The 24,106-nt window shown below is 48.2% G+C and overlaps 2 protein-coding genes across 2 annotated transcripts; both read left to right on the forward strand.

Moving 5' to 3' along the window:
- The first annotated feature begins 9,952 nt into the window (after nt 1–9,952).
- Nucleotides 9,953–12,708, forward strand: CALHM3 (calcium homeostasis modulator 3). The gene is made up of 3 exons (XM_062496636.1): nt 9,953–10,239; nt 11,106–11,361; nt 12,247–12,708. The coding sequence occupies exons 1-3, from the start codon at nt 9,953–9,955 to the stop codon at nt 12,706–12,708; spliced, it is 1,005 nt and encodes a 334-aa protein (XP_062352620.1).
- Nucleotides 12,709–17,056: 4,348 nt separating this feature from the next.
- On the forward strand, nt 17,057–19,445 carry CALHM1 (calcium homeostasis modulator 1). The gene is made up of 2 exons (XM_062496871.1): nt 17,057–17,605; nt 18,978–19,445. The coding sequence occupies exons 1-2, from the start codon at nt 17,057–17,059 to the stop codon at nt 19,443–19,445; spliced, it is 1,017 nt and encodes a 338-aa protein (XP_062352855.1).
- Nucleotides 19,446–24,106: the final 4,661 nt, after the last annotated feature.

The following is a 24,106-nucleotide window of genomic DNA, read 5'->3' on the forward strand; positions in this document are numbered from 1 at the left end:
TTCATGAGCAGATATAGATTTTCAGCTCTCATTTACTGACAACATGTTCCTGACATTATTATCTCTTCTAAAAGCTTCTGCATGAGTTATAGCTACTGGATTCAAAAGGAAATTTTGCATCTCTGCCTCTAAATTACTGACAATATTTTCAGTGTCTCCGAGACATTTAGGGAACAAATTTCCCTTTAAGACTGCAAACAATGGAAAAGCTATTACACTATTAGGCTAAATTTTGCAATGCTTTAATGACTGTGGGTTAAAATCCTACAACTTCCAGTCTGAATTTGCTGAGTTGCAAGTTCCATGTCAGTGGAGTTTCTTAGATACTCTTCTGCTTGATCCAAAAGGCAAAGTAGATACTTATGAACGTAGATCCACCATTTTTCCTTCTTTTGCACAAATGGAACTGGTCAAGGCCCTAGTTACAGTCTTGCTAGCAGTTAAGGCAAACTGCCAAACTTTTGCTTTTGTTCTTTTTTTCTTTTGCTTTTATTGTTTGCTTTTATTCTTACAGTTCTTTTCTTCACTGTCTCCATCTTTGCAGTAGTCAAAAACCTTTATGGTGGAATCTATCCTCATTTTAGGAATGAATTCGATAGCAAGAGCTGGATCTGCAATGCTTCTGTCTACTTCCAGAGTGCATTTCTAGCTATCAGAGCACACGGGCAACAAAAAAACAATCATGCCAGATTCAGAGACTGAGAATGTGATAATGTGAAATAACCCAAAGTGCAATCCCTGCCTTACATATATATGGCTTAACTGTTATGCACTGCTGCCCAGGGTGGAAAACCATGGCTGTAAGCCAGCAAACATCCGAGTGAAGACAGATCTGGGTGCTGTGCATACCCAGGGCCAGAGAAGCCAGTTTGTGCTTGCTTTGCAGCCACTGTATGCTGGCTTGATTCCCCCCAAAATCATCCTCAATGTCGAAGAGATGATTCACTTCTAAGGAGCAAGGGTGGTTCTTGACAATGAGGCTGGGAATGCCAGATGGCTGAGAAGGTGCAGGTGAACACCAGAAACAGGTCAAAGGCACAGAGCTGGGCTGAAGGTGATGCTTCATGGCTGGGAATTTGGTGGCAAGAAAGCCTTTAACTGCTGAGGACTCTGGCTGATACCAAGCCAGAAAGGGATCTGTACTCTCATGAAGCTCCTTATTCACCTATACTGTCACTCCATCGTTGTTTCTGATGTGGATCCCAAATGTTTTCTGTACTGCCCTTCAGAGTCACTACAGCACACTACTCTGCAGAGATGGACTCTGCTAAATAAAAATGAAAATGTAATGAGGTTTAGAGGCAAGAAAGGAAGGGAAGACATGGGGGGGGGGGGGGGGGGGGGGAATATGGCTGTGAGAAATCTTGATGAAAGGCTGAAGATTAATTTGCAACAGGACATTTAGTCTGTGTGTGGTACCAAAGCCAAGACACTGAGTTCTCCAGGAGACCTTAACACAGAACAGTTCAGGGGTATTCAGAACTCTTGGAAAAGACCCATACCCAAGGCCCTGTTACAACAGATAAACCTCAAGGAGCAGAGGAATGGCTGTCACCAATGCCACAGGATCCCATCATCCCACACGGTGTGATTCCAGCTATTTGCTTTGGAAAGACAGGAGGAGTTAGAGGTGTTAGGGATGTTCCCAAAGGCAGCATGAGAAGATGATTATCCTCTGCAGAACACAAGGCACTGCAGGTAATTACTGTCTGTGCAACCATAAGAATTTAGCTTGGAACAGAGGATATGGAAAATTGCAGTGTGCCTTAAAAGACCATTTCTGCTGAGTCCACGATTGTTAGTATTAAGTAAAGTTATAAATTGCAGCTCATAATCTTGTCTTTAAAAGGTATTTTGTGCTCTGCATGGAGGACCTGGACCGAGAGGGCAGAGTCTCCTTTGTGATGAACTATCTGTCTCTGACGATGGCATGTTTTTCTCCTTAGGTCTTTACAAGAGCTTGTCAGGGGGTGGATTGGAGTGGTGGTGATGCTGGTGCAGCTGGAATGGTTGGTGGGTTTTACCCTACAGTTTCTGTAAGATTACCTGCTATTTTGGAGGAAGTATTTTGCTGTCTTGGAATTGCCTCTTCTAAGAGTATGCATCAATTACTCCTCATGATTATGTAGCAGGAGGCAGCGAGCAGGAACCTGCCAGAGTCCATCAATGCAGCAATATACCCACCTGCAAACACCTCCTCCTCCAATCTTCCCTCTGAAAAGGTGTTAGAGCATGAGCTTTTAAGCTTGGAAAAAAATTCCAAAGTCAGAATGTGTGAGAGAGATGAAATCAGAGTTGAGCAGAGAAAGGAAAACCATATCTTCAAGTCTAAACATCCTGAGATTCCTAGGATTTGTTAATTTCCCATTTATCATGGTCAAGCATAAGTGAAATCTGCCACAGAGACCATCCACAAGTCTCTTGCCATCACAGAGAATATCTGCTGCAGGTGAGAGGCCCCTCAAGTGAGAAAGTCAGAATAACTGCAGATAACTGCATTTGTGTTCATAGTGTTCTGGAGACACCCAGCCATACAAATATTATCAATAAACACAGAGAGGAAGATTAATTATGTGTGGGTGGGTTATAAACACAGATAAAGACGAGCTAGATGACAAAAAAATTTTGTGAAATAGGACTCTAATTCTGCTGGAAGATGAATTGCAGCTACTGTGAAGCACCAACTTTTAAATGCTTCAGGGATGTGTGTTTTAGGTCAGGAGGCCCTGGCATTAGTAGGAAAATTAAATTATATTCTTATATCAGAACATGGATTTTTTAGGACTGGAGGTCACCTATTACTCTTCAGAGGAACTAATGGCCAGGCAGCAGTGTCTACACAAACTCACAACTTCCATAATATTTAAGCTGTTACCTGAACCCCAGATACATGAAAAGCTCCTTTGTACCAAACAAGGACAAGAGCTATGAGAGAAAATATTGATATTTGCCTGGATTATCAAGATGTCCTTTTTCTAAACAATCCTGCCACTCTTGAATGAACCACCTAAAAAAGGAGAGCCGCTCTCCAGCTGAGGACCTCTGCTCCACAGGAGTCCACAAAACAAGAGAGATTTCTGTCTAGAAGAAAAGGCTTTTAGAAAAGCAGCAGCAGCCAGGGGTGGAGAGATGTCAGAGCAGCTCAGCGCTTCCCGCACGGGCTCCATCCCTGGTGACAGCGGTGCCCGTGCGGGGCTGTGTCCCGCACTGTGTCCCGGCTGCGGCCGCCGGGGCCCGGGGTGGTTGGCAAAGGAGGCTGTCAAAGGATGTGACTGCAGGCTTCTGATGAGAAAGCGATGCTGGTTTTGGGGAATTTTGCAGAGAAATGCCACAATCAGCATGCGTTTTCTGTCTGAGGCAAGGTCAGATTAGCACTGGTGCCTGAAGGAAACCTAGAACTACTCGAAATCCAAATCCTAACCAATTTAAATACTGATGTATTTCGTTCTCTCAGAGGCAGGGTGTTTTAACCATCACTTCCCATGAGACACAAGGCACTGGAAGAATCAATCTCCCACCTTAGAGCACCAAGGAACACCAAGACAAGATTCATTTTAACACCTGTGGAGAGATATTGGATTTTCTTGCAACAAGAAAATACCTGCAGTGTTTAGCTCATAATGTCTTCATGCATACCTCACTTTTCTTGGGAAACTCTGCTTCATGGATTCCATTCTGAATGTTGTGGTTCTTTTTCCCTTTTGCAAATCTTTTTCAAGGTCTAAAAAAAAAATCCCCGTAGTAACTAGTTCTATTTTATGGGTACCTCTGTATTTGCAAATATTCCTAGAGGCAGATCTCAGGGAGGTTCAGAGTGGACATTAGGAAAAAGTTCTTCACTAAGAGGGTTGTCAGTCAGAATATACTCCTCAGAGAAGTGGCCATGGCACCAAGCCTGACAGAGTTCAAGGATGATGCTCTTAGACACCTGATTTAGTTTTAGCTAACCCTGTCAGAAGCAGGGAGTTGGATTCAGTGAACCTTACAGGTCCCTTCCAACTGGCAATATTCTACGATTCGATGGTTTTCAGCAGAGAGGAGTGGATCCTGACCACCACCCAGCCCTGACAGTGGGATTACTTCTCTCTCAGTTACTTTGCAATTTTTTTGCAGCATATAAGAAAGGCTTAACATTGCTCTAGCACATTTTCGGCCCAGAAAATGCCTGACGTCTGCTAAAACCTCATAAATATTTGTAGTAGAGATGCATACACGAGATGAACCCAAGCATCCTGAATGACACCTGTGCTCCAGCATCACATCGGTGCCACGGGAGTTCTGACCACTCGATCCCTGAGCGCACCACAGCAGCGCTGGCTGTGCTGATCCGCCTGGCACCGCTTCCAGGGATGCTCAGCACTCCTGAAAAAATCTCCCTCTTGCCTCCGAGTACTATGGGAAGGACAGGGGAGGGACGGAAGGCAGCGCCCGGAGGAGCCGCAGCACCGCTCTGTGGTGGCGGGTCCCCTTGCAAGTTAAGGACAAGGACACCAGCTCGCTCTTCTCAAACACTCTGCTTCAGAGCGCTGCGCTGCTTTTTGTGGCACCAAGAAAAGCTGTTTCCTCACCGTTTCGAGGCTTTGCTCTGCTCTGCTCCCCTCCTTCCTTCCTTCCTTTCCCCCCACTCTAATTCCTCTGCATGTAGACGCTTTTCACTCCCCAATTTTAAAGCTCCTGCACCACAGGATACAGCAGTGATACTTGGAGATGCTTCATAGCCCAATGCCTGATTGGAAAACACGATCAGCTGTGCTTCATCCTTCAAGTTAAAAAAAAGGGCAAAATTAACTATAAATTTATCTTCTCATCTTTACAAATTTTTCCATTTCTGACACACAAATTAGAGAAGTATAGGTTCACTCTTTCCAAAAGTTCTGCAACATCAGTTTTTAGATATGACTTACCTAAGGGGTTTCAGTGAATTAATAACACAGTACAGAGAGAAATTTTGACTTAAAAGCCATGAATCCAGATACAGAAGGATGTGGTCTGCTTCCTAGAGTAGTCACACTGGACAAAGACGAGGTCAGCCTTAAATCCAAATGCAGAAGCCCAAAGTTATAGCACTGAGATGGGTTTTGTCACTCAACTCCCATTTCCTTTTAAACATCTAAACAGTCTCTATAACATCTCTGCAAACTAAAGACAAACTGATCTCTTAAGAAAAGTTTGTTATCAGTGGTTTTCATCCTAAAAACTGTGGATCCCCCAGGTCTGAAGCTTAATTTTGAGTGTCTGGGAAAAAGAACAAAAAACAAACAAACAAATAAACAAACAAACAAACAAAATGCCCCCCCCAGCATATATGTGAGCATTAACAAACCAGAAAAAGTCTGAAAAATCACTGAGCTGCGATGTTTAGAGATCCGTCTGTTTTCTTAATTCTCCACCTTATTCCCTAATTCCCTCTTAGCTGAGAAGAGACTCTATCTCAAATGATGTCACTGCAGCATCAGCTCCAAGCCAAGCAGATAAACAGCCTTACAAAAATCCCTGTCAGTCAGAAATGGTGTGAGTTAAGTCAAGATTGGGATAACACAGAGATCAGAAATAAGGCTTCTAAGTAAGCCAAAAAGCAAAGTACTAATAGCCAGGACAGCAATATATAATGAGCTCTTAAGAAGAACAATACATAACTAAGCCATGTATTTCCTCACAGGCAGTCAGCTACATGTTGGTGCCTTAATGAAGTTACAAGGCAGAACACAGGAGTATTTAATCTCCAGAGAACATCATTAGTGAAGACAAACTACATTTTACAATGCTGCCATTATTTTTGCTAGCATCTCATTAATCATTTAATGGTCATTACTCATTATTTGCTTAGCCTGGACAGAGTACACAGCTGTGCAAAAATACCCACATAGTCACAGATTCAGGTATAATTTGTCACGGCTTCCTGTGACCATCAGAAGCCTGCATAGGAGGAAATACTGCCTATGTCCATCTTCACGGGCAATTGAAATGGAAGTTGACTTCTGATGTGATAAATTGAGGATGCTGAATGATTTCCAAGCAGCGAGGACTAAAATCCTCTGCCAGATTTGGAGAAAAAAAGAAGGCAAACATGTTGCTCTGCTGTCCTTGGATACCAGTGGGAGACTGGACCTCCAAACTGTTTGGAAAAGGCCACAGAAGATAAAGCTCAGTTGCAACCTGCTCGCCAAGTATAGACAGGCTCTCAGGGTGTCTCCCTGTGGGCACAAGTGTTAGCAACAGGCTCACCTGAGCTGCAGAGAAACAGAAAACTGCTGCTGGGAAAGGCCATATACAGTGGCAATGGCCTTCACTCAAACACAAGGTGACAAATTTCCTGTAAGCCTTGAAAAAGCACTAACCCTTGTCCTCTGAATAAACAGAGCCAAGGGGAAGGGGTTTTCCAGTTCACCAGCTGAGAGGTGCCCAGAACAGAGACTGGACTGCAGTCCTCCCACGCTGACCTGGGAAAGCATGGGTGCTCCCACATCACAGGGATGTGACATTCCACCAGTGGCTTACTCACCCTCCCAGTACCCAGAGAAAGAGCTCATGTGGATCCAATCTAAACTCCATAAAGGAAAACTGAGGTAAGGAACACACACTGCTTAGTACCTGCTCCTTGTGGCCATACAGTGCTTGTTTTAAACAAACACCCTGTGGAGGTGGCATCCCCATGTGACAATTAGTGAGCCAGAACATTGGGAAAACAAGACACATTCAGAACTAAATTCATTTCATAGCCATGTCCTGCAGTCTGTGAATGTGCTGGGACAGTTCTGCATCCTGATTTATCATCCAGCAGCAGAGGCACAAAAATGAGCAGAGTAATAACTCAGTGATCTGTGGTGCTCGGGGGGTACCCTGACTGCAGCACCCACTTAGAGCAGGACGGTGCCTCTAGGTGGATGTCAGAGTTGCTGTGCATTTTCAGAACAATTGTACAACCCCACATTTTTAACAAGGGACAAGAAGTCATTTTTTTCTTTTTGTGTGCTTTTTGTGTGTGTGTGTGTACTTTTTTTTTCATGCCCTTACATCATCTAAGGAACAGTTGACCAATCCATGTAACAGTTTTTGCCTGAGGCACACATTCAGGACAGAAAGAAAAAAGTCAGTCCAGGTAATTAAACAATTTGTCAGTTATAAACAATTGCAAATGGCTCCCAGTGAGGTAACCCATCACCTCCCATGCCACAGGTCAGGCATGCTCCTGCAGGAGCCCTGTGGGTCCTTCCCTACTGCTGGGAAAAGTGTTCTTGTCAAAGGCCAGTTTCCTGCAGAGCAAGCTTCAGGATGGGAGAAATGTCTGCTCCTGGACACTGGATTTCCTGTGGGAAAGATGGTCCAGTCCCAGCAGAGGAAAGGGAGGCTGGAGTGTGAGCTGCACTGCTGGCCTTTGCTCCCCACCAAAACACATGGATAAGGACTTGCTCTGGATGTGCACACCCCCAGAAGCCACACATGCACAGCATCAGTGCTGCTCCAGGATCACAGGCTCAGCCACAAAACCAACCATACCTTTCTGCTGACCTTATCCTATTTAAAATGACCAATAGAAATTTTGGTGATGAAATCATCCTTGTCCCCAAAACCAGAGATACTTCTCATACCTGTACCCGCCACCCTCCCCACCACCTGAGGCAAAAAGCCTACAGCTGGTATTTTACTCCCATAAAGGGGCAGGGAAGGGAGGCCCCCTCCTTTGCTCTATGTTCTGCAGTGCTGAGGCAAAAGCACAGGGTTGTTTAACCTGGCCCTCCAAAAGATGCACTGAGAAACAACAGCTTCCAGCATGGTTTTGGAGATTTGCTATCAAGGAGGGCCTAAGGATGATGCCCTAGAGAGCTGCAGGCATCCTCACAGCAGGCTCAGCAGGGTGACTACTGCTGGGGAAATGGGGCAGGCTCACTTGCTGGAAGAGAGGAGATTATTTTAATCCTTGTTTCCTCTTCCTTTTGTCCTAAGGACTGAGTAATCAAATGTGATAAACACTGATTTGAGAAACATTTTGAACCCTTGTCCATCTCTAGCAATTTATTTACCTCAATAGTCCTTTCTCTCTTTCCCCAGGAAGCTGTGAATGACTTTCTCTGCAAGTTAAGGAATATTCCCTTTCCTGTACAGTTCAACAACTCCATGTCTCAGCTCTGAATCACTGGTGAGTTCCCAATCACAACAGAGCACACCCTGAGGCATCCTTTACAGACCTCTAATATCCAGGTCAGGAGATGGCACTTGGGAGAAGTAAAATTCCCTTATAGATTGTCCTGTCCAGAGGAGGTTTCCTACTCTTTTTACATCTTATTTTCCTGAGCTGAAAGGACCAGTTTAGCCTTTACTATGTTTTTGCCCAGGAGAGCTGGAAAGGCAAAATGATTTTTCTAAAGTAATTGTTCTACAGAGAGTGCACAGCACTTTCTGAAGCCGAGTCAGCACATAAATGTAAGCCATTAAATGAGAAATCCACTGAGTACCAAAGCAGTTGAGAACCAACTTAACCAGCTGCACCCTTGCTAAAAATCAGCTATGGAGTTCAGCCAGGGGTCATGATGCCCTATAACAGCAATGTGGAGGGGTCCTGATGTCCTATAATGGCAAAATGGAAATATGAGCTGATTAGCCAGGGGGTTTTATTGCTGATGGAAGAACATTAACAGGCAATTCCCTCTCAGGTAGAAGAGAGCACAAATTTTATGGTTGGGGCAAATGAATTTCATTAAAGTAACTGTGCGAGCTACTGTTCAGATTGGAGAAGATGACATTCATCTGTGATTCATCTGTGTGTGCCTGTGAACAACTACAGGCACCTCCTTCCTGCTGATCCCTTTCAACATGATCCCATCAAGGCAACCAGTCCTGCAGTGGGAGACAGCATGGGCAGAAGCCCCAGTGCTGGCAGATCGTGTATTTCAGTGGAGATAATTCCTCTCTTCCTAAACAAAATAGTTAAAAGTAATGCACTTTTTTCCTCCCCTCTTCCTGAATGCATTTGGAAACCTGAGCTGAGAAGAAACCTGTAAATGTTTACAGAGGAAAGCTAGAGAAGGGAAAATTATGTTCAATACGTCAGGGAAAATCCCCAGAACTTCCTTGTGTGATAATGAGTTTTATTTACCTGTAAAATGAACTTCTGAGACAAAACAATGATGAAGATGATAATCCAGTCCCATGGGACAAAAGAAACAGCTGCTCTGATTGCATTGTGCCCTCTGATGAGGAGCCAGAAGTATCCCAGTGCAAGAGCCTTGGACATGGATGTATTACGGTACAAATATCCCAGTATATATAGGATGCATAGCCAAGAGCAGCTTTTGCCCCCAGGTGCTGCTCCAGGCTTTGAAAGCTATCGATTCTAACATCCTCATGACTAGAGGGTTGGTCCTTTCAGCCCATTTTCATAGGGAAATCTGAGCTTGCAGCCATGCAGCACATTCAGAGCCAGGTGTGTGTTCCCTGCCTTCCCCCCTGCCCCACACAGGGCCAGGGACACACAAAGAGAAGTGGGGCAGCAGCAGAACACAGGTGAGCTCATTTGATTCCCCTGGTTTCTCCTGGGCGGTAGATCACTCAACAGGCTTCAATCAGCAGAGAGAGCAGCTCGCAGGCATCCACCAATGGCTCTCCTTAGAGTGTTACCATCCCCTGGAGGGAGGGACCAGGCACTGCTAGAGGCTGTCACTGCTTGCCAAGTGGGACGCCTCTGAAAATGAAAAACAAGATGAAGAAAAGGGCGGCTGGAGGCTGTATCCATCAGCTCACCTAGAAAAGCTACAACTGCCCTGGAAGACAAGCACTGGGTGATAATCTGTGAGAGCTGTGTGCCAGTGGGGAAGCCCCAGCACAGGGTGTTCCCCCTACCACAGCAACTTTCTTCCATCCTCATCCTCCTGCTCACTGGGGCCTGAGCTGTGCCCCCTGCCCTGTGGCAGCAGAAGGATTTCCCAGGAGGAGCACCTCTGGCCAAAAGAAGGAGATGGACCGCTTCCGGATGATCTTCCAGTACTTCCAGTCCAACTCAGAGTCTGTCATGAACGGGATCTGTGGGCTGTTGGCCCTGGCAAGTGTAAAGATGTACACCAGCTTTGACTTCAGCTGTCCCTGCCTGCCCCAGTACAACATGGCATATGGCTTGGGAATCATGTTCATACCCCCCATCATCCTCTTCTTGTGTGGCCTCATCCTCAACAGACAGTCCCTGGTGATGCTGGAGGAGTGGAGGCGACCACCGGGGCACAGGAAGAAGGACCTTGCTGTCATCAGGTGGGGTTAGCAGCAGCAATGGCATCCCTCTTCTCACCTCCTCTTTAGCTGTCTTTCTCCATAGCTTTTATTCTCCTGGTAGATTAATTTTCTGGTAAGCTTGTCTCCTGAGACCTGTCCCCATGACTCTGGAGGGGCAGGGGTATGGTAAATGCGTTCACATCCAGCAGAAATTAAGGCAGTCTCATTCCATCCCTGCTAAAGACAGCAGCAGTGCCTCAACACCTGGGCTTATGCTGCTGCCCTGTCATGTGCTCACGGGTGTTTCCTGGGGCTTCCATGTGCTAAAAGATGAGGCATTTGCTTTTAAATATGCAGAAAGTGTGGCATTTTGATCACAGTCATTCTTTATCAAAAGTCTCATGGTCTCCCTCCCTTCACCTGAGTTTTTACCAATTTGTACTGGTGGAAGGGTGAGGAGAGTCATATTCCATCTGTTACACGCAAAGTTTTGTGCAATACACAGATTGGCTCAGAGAGGGGCAAGAAAGGCTGCAGTAAAAAGGGGATTTTCCAGATTGAAACTGATGAAAACAGGAACTGTGAATGTGGAAGACAGGGGAGAGCTGACAAAGATCTGTGCATGGAAGACATAAGGGTACAGTCAAGGCAAGCACATGATGTGCAGACAGCACACAGAGCGCTGCCATGTGCTAGTAGTGCAGGTTTCACTGAGAGGCAGAACCAACAAAAACATCCCAAGGCAGAAGAAGCATCAGCTGGAGCAATGATGAGGCCAGCCCTGGGAGTAAGTTCCCTGGGTCTGGAAAGACTGCTTGGCACAGGACAGCCTGCATCCCTCAGGGCTCCGGAGGAGGAGAAGGCTCCCAGCATTAACCCACTCACCTCTCTCTCTGCTGCTCCAGGTACATGTGTTCCTCCGTCATGCAGCGAGCCATGGTTGCCCCTGTTGTCTGGATCATAGTCACCCTCCTGGATGGCAAATGCCTCATCTGCGCTTTCAGTGGCTCCATGGACCCCAAAAAGTTTGTGGGCATGGCCAATGTGAGCACAGTGCAGGTGCAGCAGCTGCTGGCCAAGGTGCCCTGCAAGGATGAGGAGCTCATGAGTAACAACACGTCCCGCAAGGCAGTGTCCAGGTACCTGCGCTGCTGGTCTCAGGTGGGTCACTGCTGGCAGAGCCTCTCACGGCGGTGAGGTGACCAGGCATGTGGCATCTGCTCCTGCTCTTCCTTGATTTGCCAACACTTCACTGTGGTCAGGCTGGGAGCAAGGCTGCTCTGGGCTTCTTTTTGCCTCCAAATATTGCTATCCTAAGTGATAATCTTGAGTCAGGTAGGGAAAAGGAAAGAAATGATCAATGGTTTAATAAAAGAACCAGCAGCTTCTAAACCAGATAATAAAGGATGTGTCTCCTAAAGCCCTGTTCAGTGTCAAAAGATCTTTCTAACTGCTCACCCTGCAGACAGGACCCACTGTTTTAAGGACAGTGCAAGATGAAAACAGATTGTTCAGAAGTAATAGAACAGGGCACAACAGAGAGTGGACCCCTGAGTGGCCTCAGCTCTTGGTATAGAAGTGCCAGGTCAGGTATCAGGACTGCTGGAAGGTCATTGAAAACAACCCCTTCCTTCTTATCAAAGTGAGCTGCCCGTAGACCCCTGGACCCTGGAGTTAGTGTAGGTGGCAGATAAAGATCACCAGAGATAAAGAAATGCCAAAGGAGAGCACTAAAGTCCCCTTTGCCTGGGGCACTGCTATGCTCATAGCAAATGCCTGCTTGCTCCAGGCAACTTTCCAATCAGTTATCCTTACTGAATGATTCATACACAGGTAAATATCCCATACTCTCTGGGAGGAAGTTACACCAACCCTCTGGATGCAGTATGGGGTGCTGGACCACAGGGACAGATCAAAGACAGGAGTCCAGACACATCATACTTCCCCTCCAGCCACACAAACTCCCTGTCTCACTGATACAGGCAAAGAGCTCTTGCCTGTCCTTGTGTCTGTCTTGCTCCTACATCTCTGCTTCTTATCACACAGGCACTTGGCTGGAGCATTTTGTTGATCCTTATCATAGCAGCTTTCCTTGCCCGCTGGCTCAGACCTTGCTTCAACCAGGCCACCCTCCTGCAGGCACGTCACTGGAGCAACTACATTGACATCGAGCAAAAGATTTTTGAGGAATCCTGCTGTGAGCACAGCCGGCTCTTTGCTCACGAATGCATCCTCCACTTCTTTGAAAGCATGCGGCAAGAGATCAAACTGCACAGCTTCAGCTTGCCTAGGGAGGGAGAGCGGGCTGAAGGAGAGGAAGATCTTCTCCGGGGCATCACAGATCAGGACCAGGTGAACAAACTTCTGAAAACGTGGTACTATGAGAAACCTCCCCTGGATGTCAGCCAGGCACACCAGAGGCATCCCCTGGTGCGAGAGAGATCCCCTCTGCCCTGGGCAGACAACACCAGCACCCACTCCAAATTCCCCACACACACCAGTGTGTAAAGAGGGCTTTGTCCTGCAGACACAGAAGGAGCCTTGCCAAACATCTGCACAAAGCAAAGACCAGCAGGCAGATGACAGTGGTGCTCAGAGCTTCCTCCAAAACTCCAGCCCCAAGGCTCCACTCCAGGGCATGCCTTGCAAAACCTCCGAAGTCAGCTAGTTCTGAGGGTCCAAGGGTCCCAGTCACTGTTAATGACATTTCTCAGCCAAGGGCAATGTGGGGCATTTTTGTCGTGTCAAAGAGTTTGCAGCTTCTTACAGCTGTGATAAAAGTGTTCTGGCTTGAGGAAGGATTTAACCATGGCAGCAACATCTGGCTGCCTACACAAACCATACACACATAGAGGTGTGAGGAGCTCCTGTCCATTCCGGTGAAACCTGGTTCAAAGGATTATCAGAGCTGACACTGAAATTATTTAATTGGCAACTCTCTTAGTACCACACCAACATATTTACTCAGAAAGGAAAAACCACCTCCTATGTCTTCCCATCTGCACTGAAATTCATGGAGCAGCATAACTTTAATTGAAGACACCTCTGAATAAGGATTGGATTGGGTTGGATTTGCAGAAGGAACAGAAGAAGGAGGCTTTGCTAACACAACCACGGGGCTGTGCTGGGGTTTAGGTAGCTGCTGTAAGCACTGGTGCTAAGCCATGGAAAGGGAACACTTACTCTGCCTGAGAAGTCAGAACATAGATTTTAAACACCCCCCTGCTGGATTTGAGTACAAGCTGACCTATCCAGAGGATCATCCATGCTACACTTATTTGGGTATTGCCATCCACAGTTTCAAAGCTGTTTGAATGTAACACTATCTCTGAGCCTTTAATGATAATTGCTTTCTCACCTGCCTTTTCCAGCCTCCACTGTACATGGTGCCAGTTTGACTGGTACTTCTGTCCAGCATTGCTGCCTGGATACATTAAAGTCTTTGCTGCAAAATAACCCAGAACCGACCTATCTATTCCTCCAGGCTGAACCTCACACTGGTGCCCACTTTGTCTCTTGGAGGGAGAGATGCAAAGTGGAAAGGCTGGGAGGAGGTGGGGGTAAAGAAGAAATGTCTCCTTGTGTGTGTGTGGAGGATAGGTGGGGCAAGCAAGGCTTCCAGGAGGAAAGAAGAAGGTGGGATAGGGGCAGAGAAACCTGCCACCACATTGGGACTAAATCCAAAATGAGGGATCAAAATGAAAATGCATATTAATCCCCCAAACTGAATTGTCAAGCTGCTGGCAGGTGGGTCACCTCTTCCCCAGGATGTTTGTATCCACAGGCCAGAGAATGAGGATGTACTGGGTAAAACACTGGTAGGCAAAATAACTCCATAGCCCAGCTATGGGCAGCTGCACCCCTTGGCCCACTGAGGCCCAGTCAGGAGCTGCAGGGCACAGAGGGATGGGCTGCAGAGCTTTTCTTATTTGCATAGCAAAATCAGACCTGGATGAGTCCCTGAGCTCCCTTGGATATGCTAGGAGAGTGCACAGAGCCAGCTGTGGCTCATGCTGGTAGGGAAAAACACAGTGGTCTTCTCCTCAAGAGCTCTTTAGATCCAGAGAGCTTCTGAGCTCATATTTGAAATCAGCATTGCACTTTGAATTGTATCTCTGGTTTACTTTTATCAGACACAACATCACAAATCTGAGCTGCTGCTCAGTTTGGACTCACCATTCCATACTAGTCAAATTGGGTATTTCCCTAACACGCTCAGAGCTGAGGTCTGCAGTTCCCTTTGCATGCTGCTTTCCATGTTCTCAGGTTTTAAGTCATTCCAGTGTGGCCACAAAATATGAAATGCAAAAAAGGGAAAGAGGAACTGATTTGTTATCTGTACCAGGAGGGAGAAAACAGGAGGATTTAATGGTGCTGCCACAGATTTTGAAGGTCTACAAAGGTTCACGTGCTGCTGGGAGAGTTTGGTCTGGTCATGGAGCAGTTTCAGTTGGCTGGGGCCTTGGGTGCTCATTCCTCCCAGCCTCCCTGAGTTTCCTGCTGTGTTTCCTCTAAAGCCCAAGAACTCTTGTCTATTGTGGAAAGTGGTATCTGGCACCCCATGACAGGACAAGAGACAATAGACCCAAAATGCAAGAAATTTCATTTAAACAGAAGAGAATAGTGATTTTGAGGGTGATGGAAAGGCTTGCCCAGGAAGTCTAGGGCACCTCTATCTATGGAAATATTCATATCCCAATTATATGTGGTGCTGAATGTGCTTTGTGCAGGGAGTGGTGCATGGACCAAAAAATCTCCAGAGGTCTCCTTCCCACCAGCTCTATTAAGAGTGTGTACCCTCCTGTGGAAGTTGGGGCAGAGAGGGTCATTCACACACTTCAGAGACACACAGAGACAACACAGAAATATCTCTCTGTCTCTCAGGGTTGCTGTGATGCCTGACCTGCAGATATGTTGGGCATCCTTAGGGATCCTCCGAGGATCACCTGCCAAGAGCCTGTGAAACAGCAGAGCAGACTGCAAAGACAACTTTCCCAGTCACTTCCTAAACTCTCCTGAAGGGAATTGTTACTACTTTCACATCCCTCCTTTCTATATTTTACAATGACTGGGACATGCAAAGCCCCCCTCAACTCCAAACCTTGGAGTCTGTCTTGGTGTGCAGGTGCAGGACCGGGTCCTGGGCATGTACCATCTCTCTCAGGACAGGGTTTCCAGAACACAAATAAGTTGGGATTTGGGAGGAATCGTCAGCTTTGCCTTCCCCTGCAAATCAGTTAGAGTGAACTTTCTGTTGGGAAGCTCATGAAAACAAAGTCCTTCCTAACATGGAAAGCAACATGGAAAGAAAGACCCAGGCACTGTCTTCTATGGGCTCTTTTTTTATTCCCACTGACCTATTGTTGGCTTCAGTGAGAGTTGTAGTGCTGTACACAAGCAGACTCAGGCCTTTCATCCATGTTTAATAAAAGGCAGGGTTTCCTGGAGATCAAAAAGCTCTCAGCTTTTTACAAGGCTGATTCATGAAGGCTTTGATGTGAACTGCCCTTCAAAAAGCCATTTTCCAGGTGAATAGAGAAGCCAGTCTGAGCTCTTAGCTAGCAATACAATAGGCCTCATCTATATTCATGCAGCAAAATCTCTTCCCATTTGATGAGATCATGCAATTAACCTCTCCACAGCAAGCAGAGCTAAGACTACTCAGGTATTACCCACGCATTCTGTGCTCACCTCTGTGGTGGCATCTCAGGGTGAACTCAGCATAATCAACTGAGCCCCGGGACTGGTGCGGGGCAGACTCAGAGCCTGAAGCACTGACTAATGGTAAAAACACCTGGTCTGGCTTCCTACATCTGCACTGACACACTGCAAAACCTTGGGGGAAGGTACCTCTCCTGTGTCTTCCTTGTGCCACCCACCTATGGACAGCTTCCCTTGGTGACATGTCCCCCAGCCACCTTTGCAGTCACACTGCTGCCCAGTCAGATGTATCTTGATCCTCACATCAGCAGCTCAGGTGGTGCCTGGACAGGAGTGACTGAGCCACTGCCACCATCTCTGTTTTACAGACTGTGAACAGTAGTCCCCCACCTTTTGGCCAGCTTGAGGGAGCAACCAAGTGCACCAAGGCTGCTTTGTGAACTGGGAACTGAGATGCAGGAGCACACCATCAACACCATCCACTTCTTTTAGATTTGTGCTGTAGAAGCTGAGCGTGGCCTAACTGTTACCTCTCCTTCCTCTACTTTTCCTTTTCCCTTCCCTTTGCAGAATAAAAAAGAAGAGGTATTTCCCAGTGAAGCAGCCTACATCTGTAGGGGCTGGCGGACCTGCAAGGTGCATGCCACAGGTGCTGCTGAGGCAAGGCAGACACACGGAGGGAGGGGGGAAGCTCTAGAATCCAGTTTTTCCATGTGTGCCAGCATTGCAGAGGTGGGGTGTCCTATTCAGTCCTGGGAGGAGCACCCACCTCCTGCATTTGCAAACAGGTTCACAGAGGCCAATCAGCCAACTCTGCCCAGGGCAAAAAGTGCTCTGGGGAGGACACAGCCATGGTAACACCTGCACCCTCCAGCAAAGAGGACTGGTGGCTGGAAGATTGCAGAAATGGGGATGTGGAGAAGAATGAAATCAGGTTTTGTAAACCAGAAACAACCCAGGTCCCAGATTCAAAGAAGAGCAGGAGGAAGCAAGCTCTAAACTTTTGTAGGCAGCAAAATCATCAGAAAATAATACTTGAATTTTCTACTTTAAATAATGGGGTTGTAAGAGTGCATGAATGAAACAGTGAACCTCAGAGAAACTTGGTGATGTCATCTTTGAAGAGGAAATCTGAAAGAATGAAATAAACTGAGGCCACAGCTTGGACCCTGGTGGGGGAAGGAATCAAGCAAAGATGGACAAGTTTCGGATGATCTTCCAGTTCTTCCAGTCTAACCAGGAGTCCTTCATGAATGGCATCTGTGGGATCATGGCCCTTGCCAGCACCCAGATGTACTCAGCCTTTGATTTCAGCTGCCCCTGCCTGCCACACTACAACCTGGCCTATGGGCTGGGCATCCTCCTGGTGCCCCCCTTCATCTTGTTCCTGCTGGGTTTTGTGCTGAACAACAACATCTCCATGCTGGCAGAGGAGTGGAGGCGGCCGCAGGGCCAGCGGGGGAAGGACCCGGCTGTCCTGCGCTACATGTTCTGCTCCATGGCACAGCGGGCCCTGATCGCCCCCGTGGTCTGGGTGTCGGTGACACTGTTGGATGGCAAGTGCATCACCTGTGCCTTCTGCACCTCGGTGCCTGTGGAGAGCCTGGGCAATGCCAGCTACCCCCGCCTCTCCCAAGGGGAGATACAGCGGGTCCTCGCCCGAATCCCCTGCAGGGACATCTACAATGGGCAGCAGCTCATTGCCAACGAAGTGGCCGTCAGGTACCTGCGCTGTATCTCACAGGTAAGAGAGGCACCACGGCTGTGCTCTCACTGGTGGCTTGGGGTTAGGCACTGCCAGCCTCAGCTCTTCCCCCAACAGAATCTCCTTGTTGCAATCAAGCTGCAACAGGAGAGACTGGTGATTTTGCAGGGGTACAAGGTGTTCAGACTCAGCTCTGTGGAGTTATGCCTCCAGTGTGATGCAGAGGCTGTAGCTGTAGGTCATCCTGATAATTAGCTCCCTCTCCTGCCTGGGCAGCCCGGGGCTGCAGAGCAGTGACAGGCAAACCATCTGCATGTATTTATTCAGAGCAAATTCAGAAGGGGCTGAGATGGATCAGTGGCTGGTAGGTTGTCACCCTCCCCAATAACCCATCAGTTGTTCTTGCTTCTTATTACAACATGTGCAAGCAAAGGGCCGATAACCATCTTTGCCACTTGTTCCTGCCGCTGTGTGGGAACAGTCAATGTGTGTTTATTAACCATCCCAGGGAACCACAAATGAAGATGCCACTAATCACTTGACCTGTGCTTAATTCCTCTCAAGCCCTCTGCTTCTGGCCATGCTGGAGACAGGATAGTCTGAAACACTTGTCACTCATGCACTCCCATTTATGGGCAGCCCTTCTGCCTGACCTCATTAGGACAGACAGGAGTTATTATCCTCTTTAAGAGAAATGGAGCTACAGGGACTTCTCCAAAGACACAAAGCAGATTTTCCTGGGCAGACCCCAATTGGAAAGCACTGGGAGCTGAAAAACAAGAGGTCCCACATAGAACTCCACCCAGGTGCTCTTTTAGGGGGCTGCAATTCCAGGAGGGTTGAACCTCATGAGCTCTGCCAGTACAGCCTGGAGGCAGCTTGAGCTAAGACTGATGGTGAACAAGACAGACTGGTCCTGGCTCTGCCCTCATCTCACCCTTCCTGTCAGACCCCATTAACAGGGGAGCTTTCACTGCTGCTCACTCACAGTAGATGTTACTAAGTTAAACAGCTCAGAAAAAAGAGGTAGACAGCTGCATAAACCAGGGAGTGTCTGGGACAATACTGCAAGTCAGAGGACACAGGCTATCCTAGACCTAGGTGAGGCACCATCGTGTTGGAGGAAGGACCAAGGGCTGGGTATAGGATTCAGCCCTGGTGTTACTTATGGTCAGTGCCTGCTGAAGCTCCGCTGCCTATGTGGATGTACTGAACAAAATTTCAATGCAAATGGTTCATAGGGCCTCCTTGTCCTATGTTTTGCAGTTTTGCAGTGTAAACCCAGCCAAATGTGAAACAGCTCAAAGTGGAGTCAGGCTTGTTTGCAAACCAGGGGGGTTCTGCTGGCTGGTTCTGCTGGGCATGTGCTCTGCCTGCCTGTGACAGCTCTAGTTCCCCTTCTTCCCTGCAGGCTCTGGGCTGGTGCTTTGTGCTGCTGATGACCATTCTGGCTTTCTTGGTCAGATCGCTTCGGCCTTGCTTCAGCCAGGCTGCCTTCCTGAAGAGCAGATACTGGTCCCACTACATCGACATCGAGCGCAAGCTGTTCGATGAGACATGTGCAGAGCATGCCAGGAGCTTTGCCAAGGTCTGCATCCAGCAGTTCTTTGAGGGCATGAGCACAGACCTAGCGGCTGCTCGCTTCCACCTGCCCAGGAAAGTTCCTGCTGATGTGGGGGAAGCTGCCGAGAAGCTCTTGGGCATCACAGACCAGGGCACCATGAACATGGCCCTGAAGAGCTGGCACAGATGCAAGCCCCCACTGCACCTCCACCCACCTGCCCTCCCCACTAGAAATGGCTGGGCAGGAGAAGGGCAGCCCCCCCCACACCCCTGTGCACCCCGAAGAGAGACAGCTGCCTACTACAGCTGGGTGTGAGGGCCCACGGAGCTGTGCAGAGACAGAATCACATTTTTGTGAGATGGGCTGCAGAGAGGGCAGAAGAAGCCAGAGCACAGGCAAGGGCCAGTGCCACAACAGCTCCAGGGAACAGGCACCCAACGGGCTCAGTGGTGGCAGTGTATCCCATCTGCTCTCATCTGCTCTCACATCCAGTCCTACAGCATCAGTAATTCAGGTAATGAGTTTTGTGCCAGGAGGGACAATTTTTCAAAGCCATGATGGACGAGCCCCAGGGATGCTGAAGGGTGCAATGTGACAGCCAGATGTGCCATGTGTCCCACACCACTGAGTACCAGGTTGGTGTTCTGGCAGTTGCCAAGACAGACACTACCAGATGTGCAAAACTTCCTCTCTTTCATGACATGCTCAGCACCGAGCAGTGCATGTGGGTTTAGGCAGTATTAAAAATCCCCTAGTGGGGAAACAAGCTGGGAGTGCCCCTTTCTCCTGCCAAGCTGTGAAACGCTAAAAGATCACACTACCCCTCCACACACTACATCCCCACAGACACACGGCTCCAAGCCAAGAAAAGCTTTAAAATAAATTTGACCAAAGCAGTGAAGAGCTAGTGAAGAGACATCCCATATCACACTACATGTGACAGAAACAGTGTGGTTGGTGTTACAGGCACCATTAAATTCACAATTAAATGCACGATTCCACAGAGATGCTCCTTGAGGGAAGTGTCCAGATAAGGAGAGCAGCTAGCATTCAGCAGCAGGGAGTGGGGAAGGGGCCAGGCCAACACCCAGCCACAAATCCATCTCAGGACAATTTGTTCTTACAATTTTTCCTGTATCTCTCCCTGACACAAAGATTGTTGTGAAAAACCTGCCTGGGTGTTTGTTTAAGGATAAACAATTCAGGCTTACCAAATAAATAATTCAGGCTTACCATTCAAGCTCTGTGTTCAGACACCAGGATTTATAGAAGCTATTTACAAAAGCTGTTGGTGTTTCTTTACTTGGATGCAATGAAAAGGACTGGAAGAGCCCCCAGGCTGAGCCTGAGGCACTGAGGCTGTGTGAGTTGAAATGTTTTGCCAGTGCATGGCCACCAGCAGGAGCCAGCCCCGGGGTTGAGAGAAGAAGCTGGGAAGTCACCGCCAACATTACACAATACAAGGTGGCTGCCCACTTCCATAGAAACAGAGGATGACAGGATGCAGGCCCTTGAGGTGACCATAGAAATAACAGCCTGGAAGAGTGTTTCCTAGTGGCCCTGATTTCATTACCAATAGACAAACCCCTTTTGAGGGATGAGTTTTAGCCTTGCCATGTCCCTTCTGAGATGTTCATCTACTTGAAATTTCTGCTGTGGTGTTCTTGTTCAAACAACTTATTATGACTGGCCAGTAACTGAGGTGACTGTCATTTGCCTAAACCTTAATTATCAGTGTGTAACTTCACAGAGGCTTTGGGGAGGAGAGAACAAAGGATGAAAACGATGAGGAAATTCTCCTGGCTGCTGTGAGAGCATCTTAGCAAGCCCATAGTCAAGGGCAGGCTGAATCTGGCCAACTCCCAAGAGAAAGGAGCGTGACATGGCTTGGTCATTAATCTTCACACCCAAGCTTTAATTAACGCACCTGCCCAGAAATTAATAGGCACAAAACCTGATTTACAAAGCAAAGGAGATTAAAAGATAAAGGCGGTTTCCACTCCTATTATTTGCAGTTCGATGCCGTTTGTGGCTCACTGAGAAATGTATGCTCAGAGTCCCCACGATGGCAAACAGCACAGAAGGATGGGAGGCTTCATGGCATAGCCATTAAGGTACCAAAAATAACTAGATGCATTTGCAATGAGAACTAAGATTAACTAAGTTATTTTAACTAAGACTTATTCATTATTAAGTTATTAATTTAACTAAGATTTTTAGGATTAGAGGTTTGCCCCCATGCAGTAAATTCAGCATCTTCAGAGTCTTCATAGATCAGGCAGGTTCTCCTCTCCCGGCTGGAATCCGGAGGCATTGCTCATTGCCTTTGGGAGGAGTGCCTTCCCAAGGGAACCTGACACAGCTGCTGGGATTTCAGCCGGGCTGTAGTCCCGGTGCTGATCCCGGGTTGTTGCAGCGCCCTGAGCGTGGAGCGAACCCCACGGTCCCCACCAAGCCGGCAGGGGAGCCAGCCCCAGGCAGGCTCCGAGGGCGTGGGAGAGCCGAGGGAGGCACCGCACCCAAACAACTGGGAGCGGAAAAAACCCGCCCGGGGACCCCGGCCCTGGTGGTAGGAAGGAAGACGGTCCAAAAATCCTATGGGCTGAGCTGCCAGCGCTGGGCTGAGCCTAGATTTGCTCGGGGCGGAGGGGAACGTGGGTGTTGCTGAAGATTTGCCTGTGTGCTGAAGACATTCTCTGGGGAGGGCTGAGTTTTACCCCGGAGACAAGATGGCAAGGAGGATGGGGAAGGAAGATGGGGACCTCCGGCTTCTGCAACAGGCTGTGCAGGAGCTGGAGCCGAGAGACAGATGGTGGAGAGGAGAGAGCAAAGAGAAAGTGAGGCACTCTCGGCTTCCTCGCAGGCATCGCTCAAACAGAGGAAGCGGCGAGCGGAAAAGCTGACCCAGGCAGGAATGCACGGCACTCGCCAAAAATCGGGCTGTGCCCAGCCCTGCACACATGGCCCCCGCCCTGCTCAGCCCCCGGCCGGCTCGGTCCCGTGGGGGGGAAGTGGAACCTGGCATCCCACGGAGCTTGCGATGCCCCAAAAACCCACCCAGGCGGGATCCGTCCCGCAGGCTCAGCCGGCTCCCGTGTGCTGAGCAGAAGTTTCTGCCCCTTCTCATGGGACCTTGGAGTGGCTCCCACCGACATGACTGTGTCACCTGGGGACTGTGGGGGCTGCACCCAAGCCCCAGGCTGGGGGGATCCACCCTTTCCCCTCTGCGTCCCTGCAAGTTGCCTCATCGCTGCCGTTCTCCAGGCAAACTCCCGGCCAGCCATTGCACATCTGCATCATGAGTCTGAGAAAAACCATGTGCTTTTTCCAGTGACTCAGCCGGGCACAGAGCCAAGCACCTCTTTGCCCCACCCAAGAGCTCAGGGCCTGAGAACCTCCTCCCTTCTTCTCAAAAGCCGTCAGAGAAGGGCACGTTTCATACAGAAGCCTTTGCAAAGTATTAAGGCTGTTTTCAAAAGCTTCGATTTCACCCATCAGACCAGCCTTGGCTGCATCCCAGCTCCTGCGCAGCCCTGTGAGCTGATGGAAACCCTCCACGACCAGAGCCTAAGCAAAAAAACACAGAAAGTGCTGAGAAGGCTCCAGAACTGGTTTCAACAACTTTTTCAAGTAAGTGACTTAATTTTTTCTTGCTTTCATATATATTTTGGGAAAAGAAATAGAGGCTCTTAGAAACTTACCTACTGAAAACAACTTCTCCCTTTCTACCCAACCCTCTCTCCCAGACCAAGACTACCAAGCAGAGAAAGGGTAACCTCTAAATGGCTAATACTTCTCTTTGCCAGCTCCTCAGACTTTTTGCTTTGCTGTTTTCCAGGCTCTGTCAGGAAGGTTACAGGGCCATGTTTATCAGGGCTGTTTGTGGGTAACTAACAACAGATGCCTGAACTAGAGCAAGTCTGTGGGTTTAGCATCTGGCTGCAAACGTGGAGTTCCACCAAGCATGGAGATGGAGGCCTGGCTCCCCATCACGTGGTGGCAGTTTTCAGCTGGTCTGTCTCCTTTGCAGAGGGAGTTTTGCATATGGAAAACTGGGAAGCTGCAGGAATACATTAAGGGCTGTTTACATTTGAACTCAGCAATATTACAGTCTGACTTTAAAGGGGCTGCCATAGGTTAGACACAGCAAAGAACAGAGACCAAATTTCTGATCCCGTTCCCCACCCCTGCTCCATGGAGAAAGGGAGCAAACCAGGATTTGTTGGGGCAGCAGATTAACTGAGGCAGAGTAGTGATTTAAAGCACAGTGTAAGAGCAAGCCTTGTGCAAAAGACCATAAGGATTAAAGTATCTTTGTCTCTTCTGCCTGAATGTCCCTGCAGTTGGGGTGGCTCAGGGAAGACTTTGGGACAGCCCTGTGGGCCATGGCTCCCAGGTAGCCCCAGATGTGTGCCAGTACTTCCAGCACCGTGCGAGCTGCTGGAGACGGTTAGTTGGGTAACCAAGTCCTTCCTGTCTCCAGCAGCCCTGGTGACAGCAGTTCCTCTGAGATCAGTGAGTTTTGCCACAGGGGTGAGGGTTCCCAAAGCTTGCAAGGTGCTTGAGGTCTCCTGAGGAGAAACCCTGTGGGGATGCAGCACTAATGGAAAGTCTGCAAATAAATTAATTGTATCCAGCTTGCAGATGGGATGGGAGAATGGACATCGCTGCAGAGAGTGTGGATCCATTCCCCAGTTATTTCCCTGACCTTAAAAAAAATCAGTGCCTGCAGCACTGTCAGTGGGGTATAACACAGGCAAAAGGCATCAAAGAGCATCTTTGGCACTGAGGCTGCAGATTGAGGGGCTCAATCTCAGGGCAGCAATTAAGAGGCTGAGCTGGGACTCCTGAGCAGAGCAGGACAGGGAGTACGATTATACCAGTCAACTGCAGGATGGGAGATCTTCCTGCCACACTTAATCCTAGCAAAAGCTCACACATAATTGCTGTCCCAGCCCTATGAGCATTTGGTGTTT

The sequence above is a fragment of the Cinclus cinclus genome, chromosome 7, assembly GCF_963662255.1.
Source record: "Cinclus cinclus chromosome 7, bCinCin1.1, whole genome shotgun sequence".
In the NCBI taxonomy this organism is placed as follows: domain Eukaryota; kingdom Metazoa; phylum Chordata; class Aves; order Passeriformes; family Cinclidae; genus Cinclus; species Cinclus cinclus.

Excerpts from the sequence above, each read along its gene's own strand:
- CALHM3 (XM_062496636.1), top strand. The coding sequence starts at position 9,953 with ATGGACCGCTTCCGGATGATCTTCCAGTACTTCCAGTCCAACTCAGAG. Across the intron at positions 10,240-11,105 it reads AAGGACCTTGCTGTCATCAG|GTACATGTGTTCCTCCGTCA; the intron begins GTGGGGTTAGCA and ends CTGCTGCTCCAG. Across the intron at positions 11,362-12,246 it reads ACCTGCGCTGCTGGTCTCAG|GCACTTGGCTGGAGCATTTT; the intron begins GTGGGTCACTGC and ends CTTATCACACAG.
- CALHM1 (XM_062496871.1), top strand. The coding sequence starts at position 17,057 with ATGGACAAGTTTCGGATGATCTTCCAGTTCTTCCAGTCTAACCAGGAG. Across the intron at positions 17,606-18,977 it reads ACCTGCGCTGTATCTCACAG|GCTCTGGGCTGGTGCTTTGT; the intron begins GTAAGAGAGGCA and ends TCTTCCCTGCAG.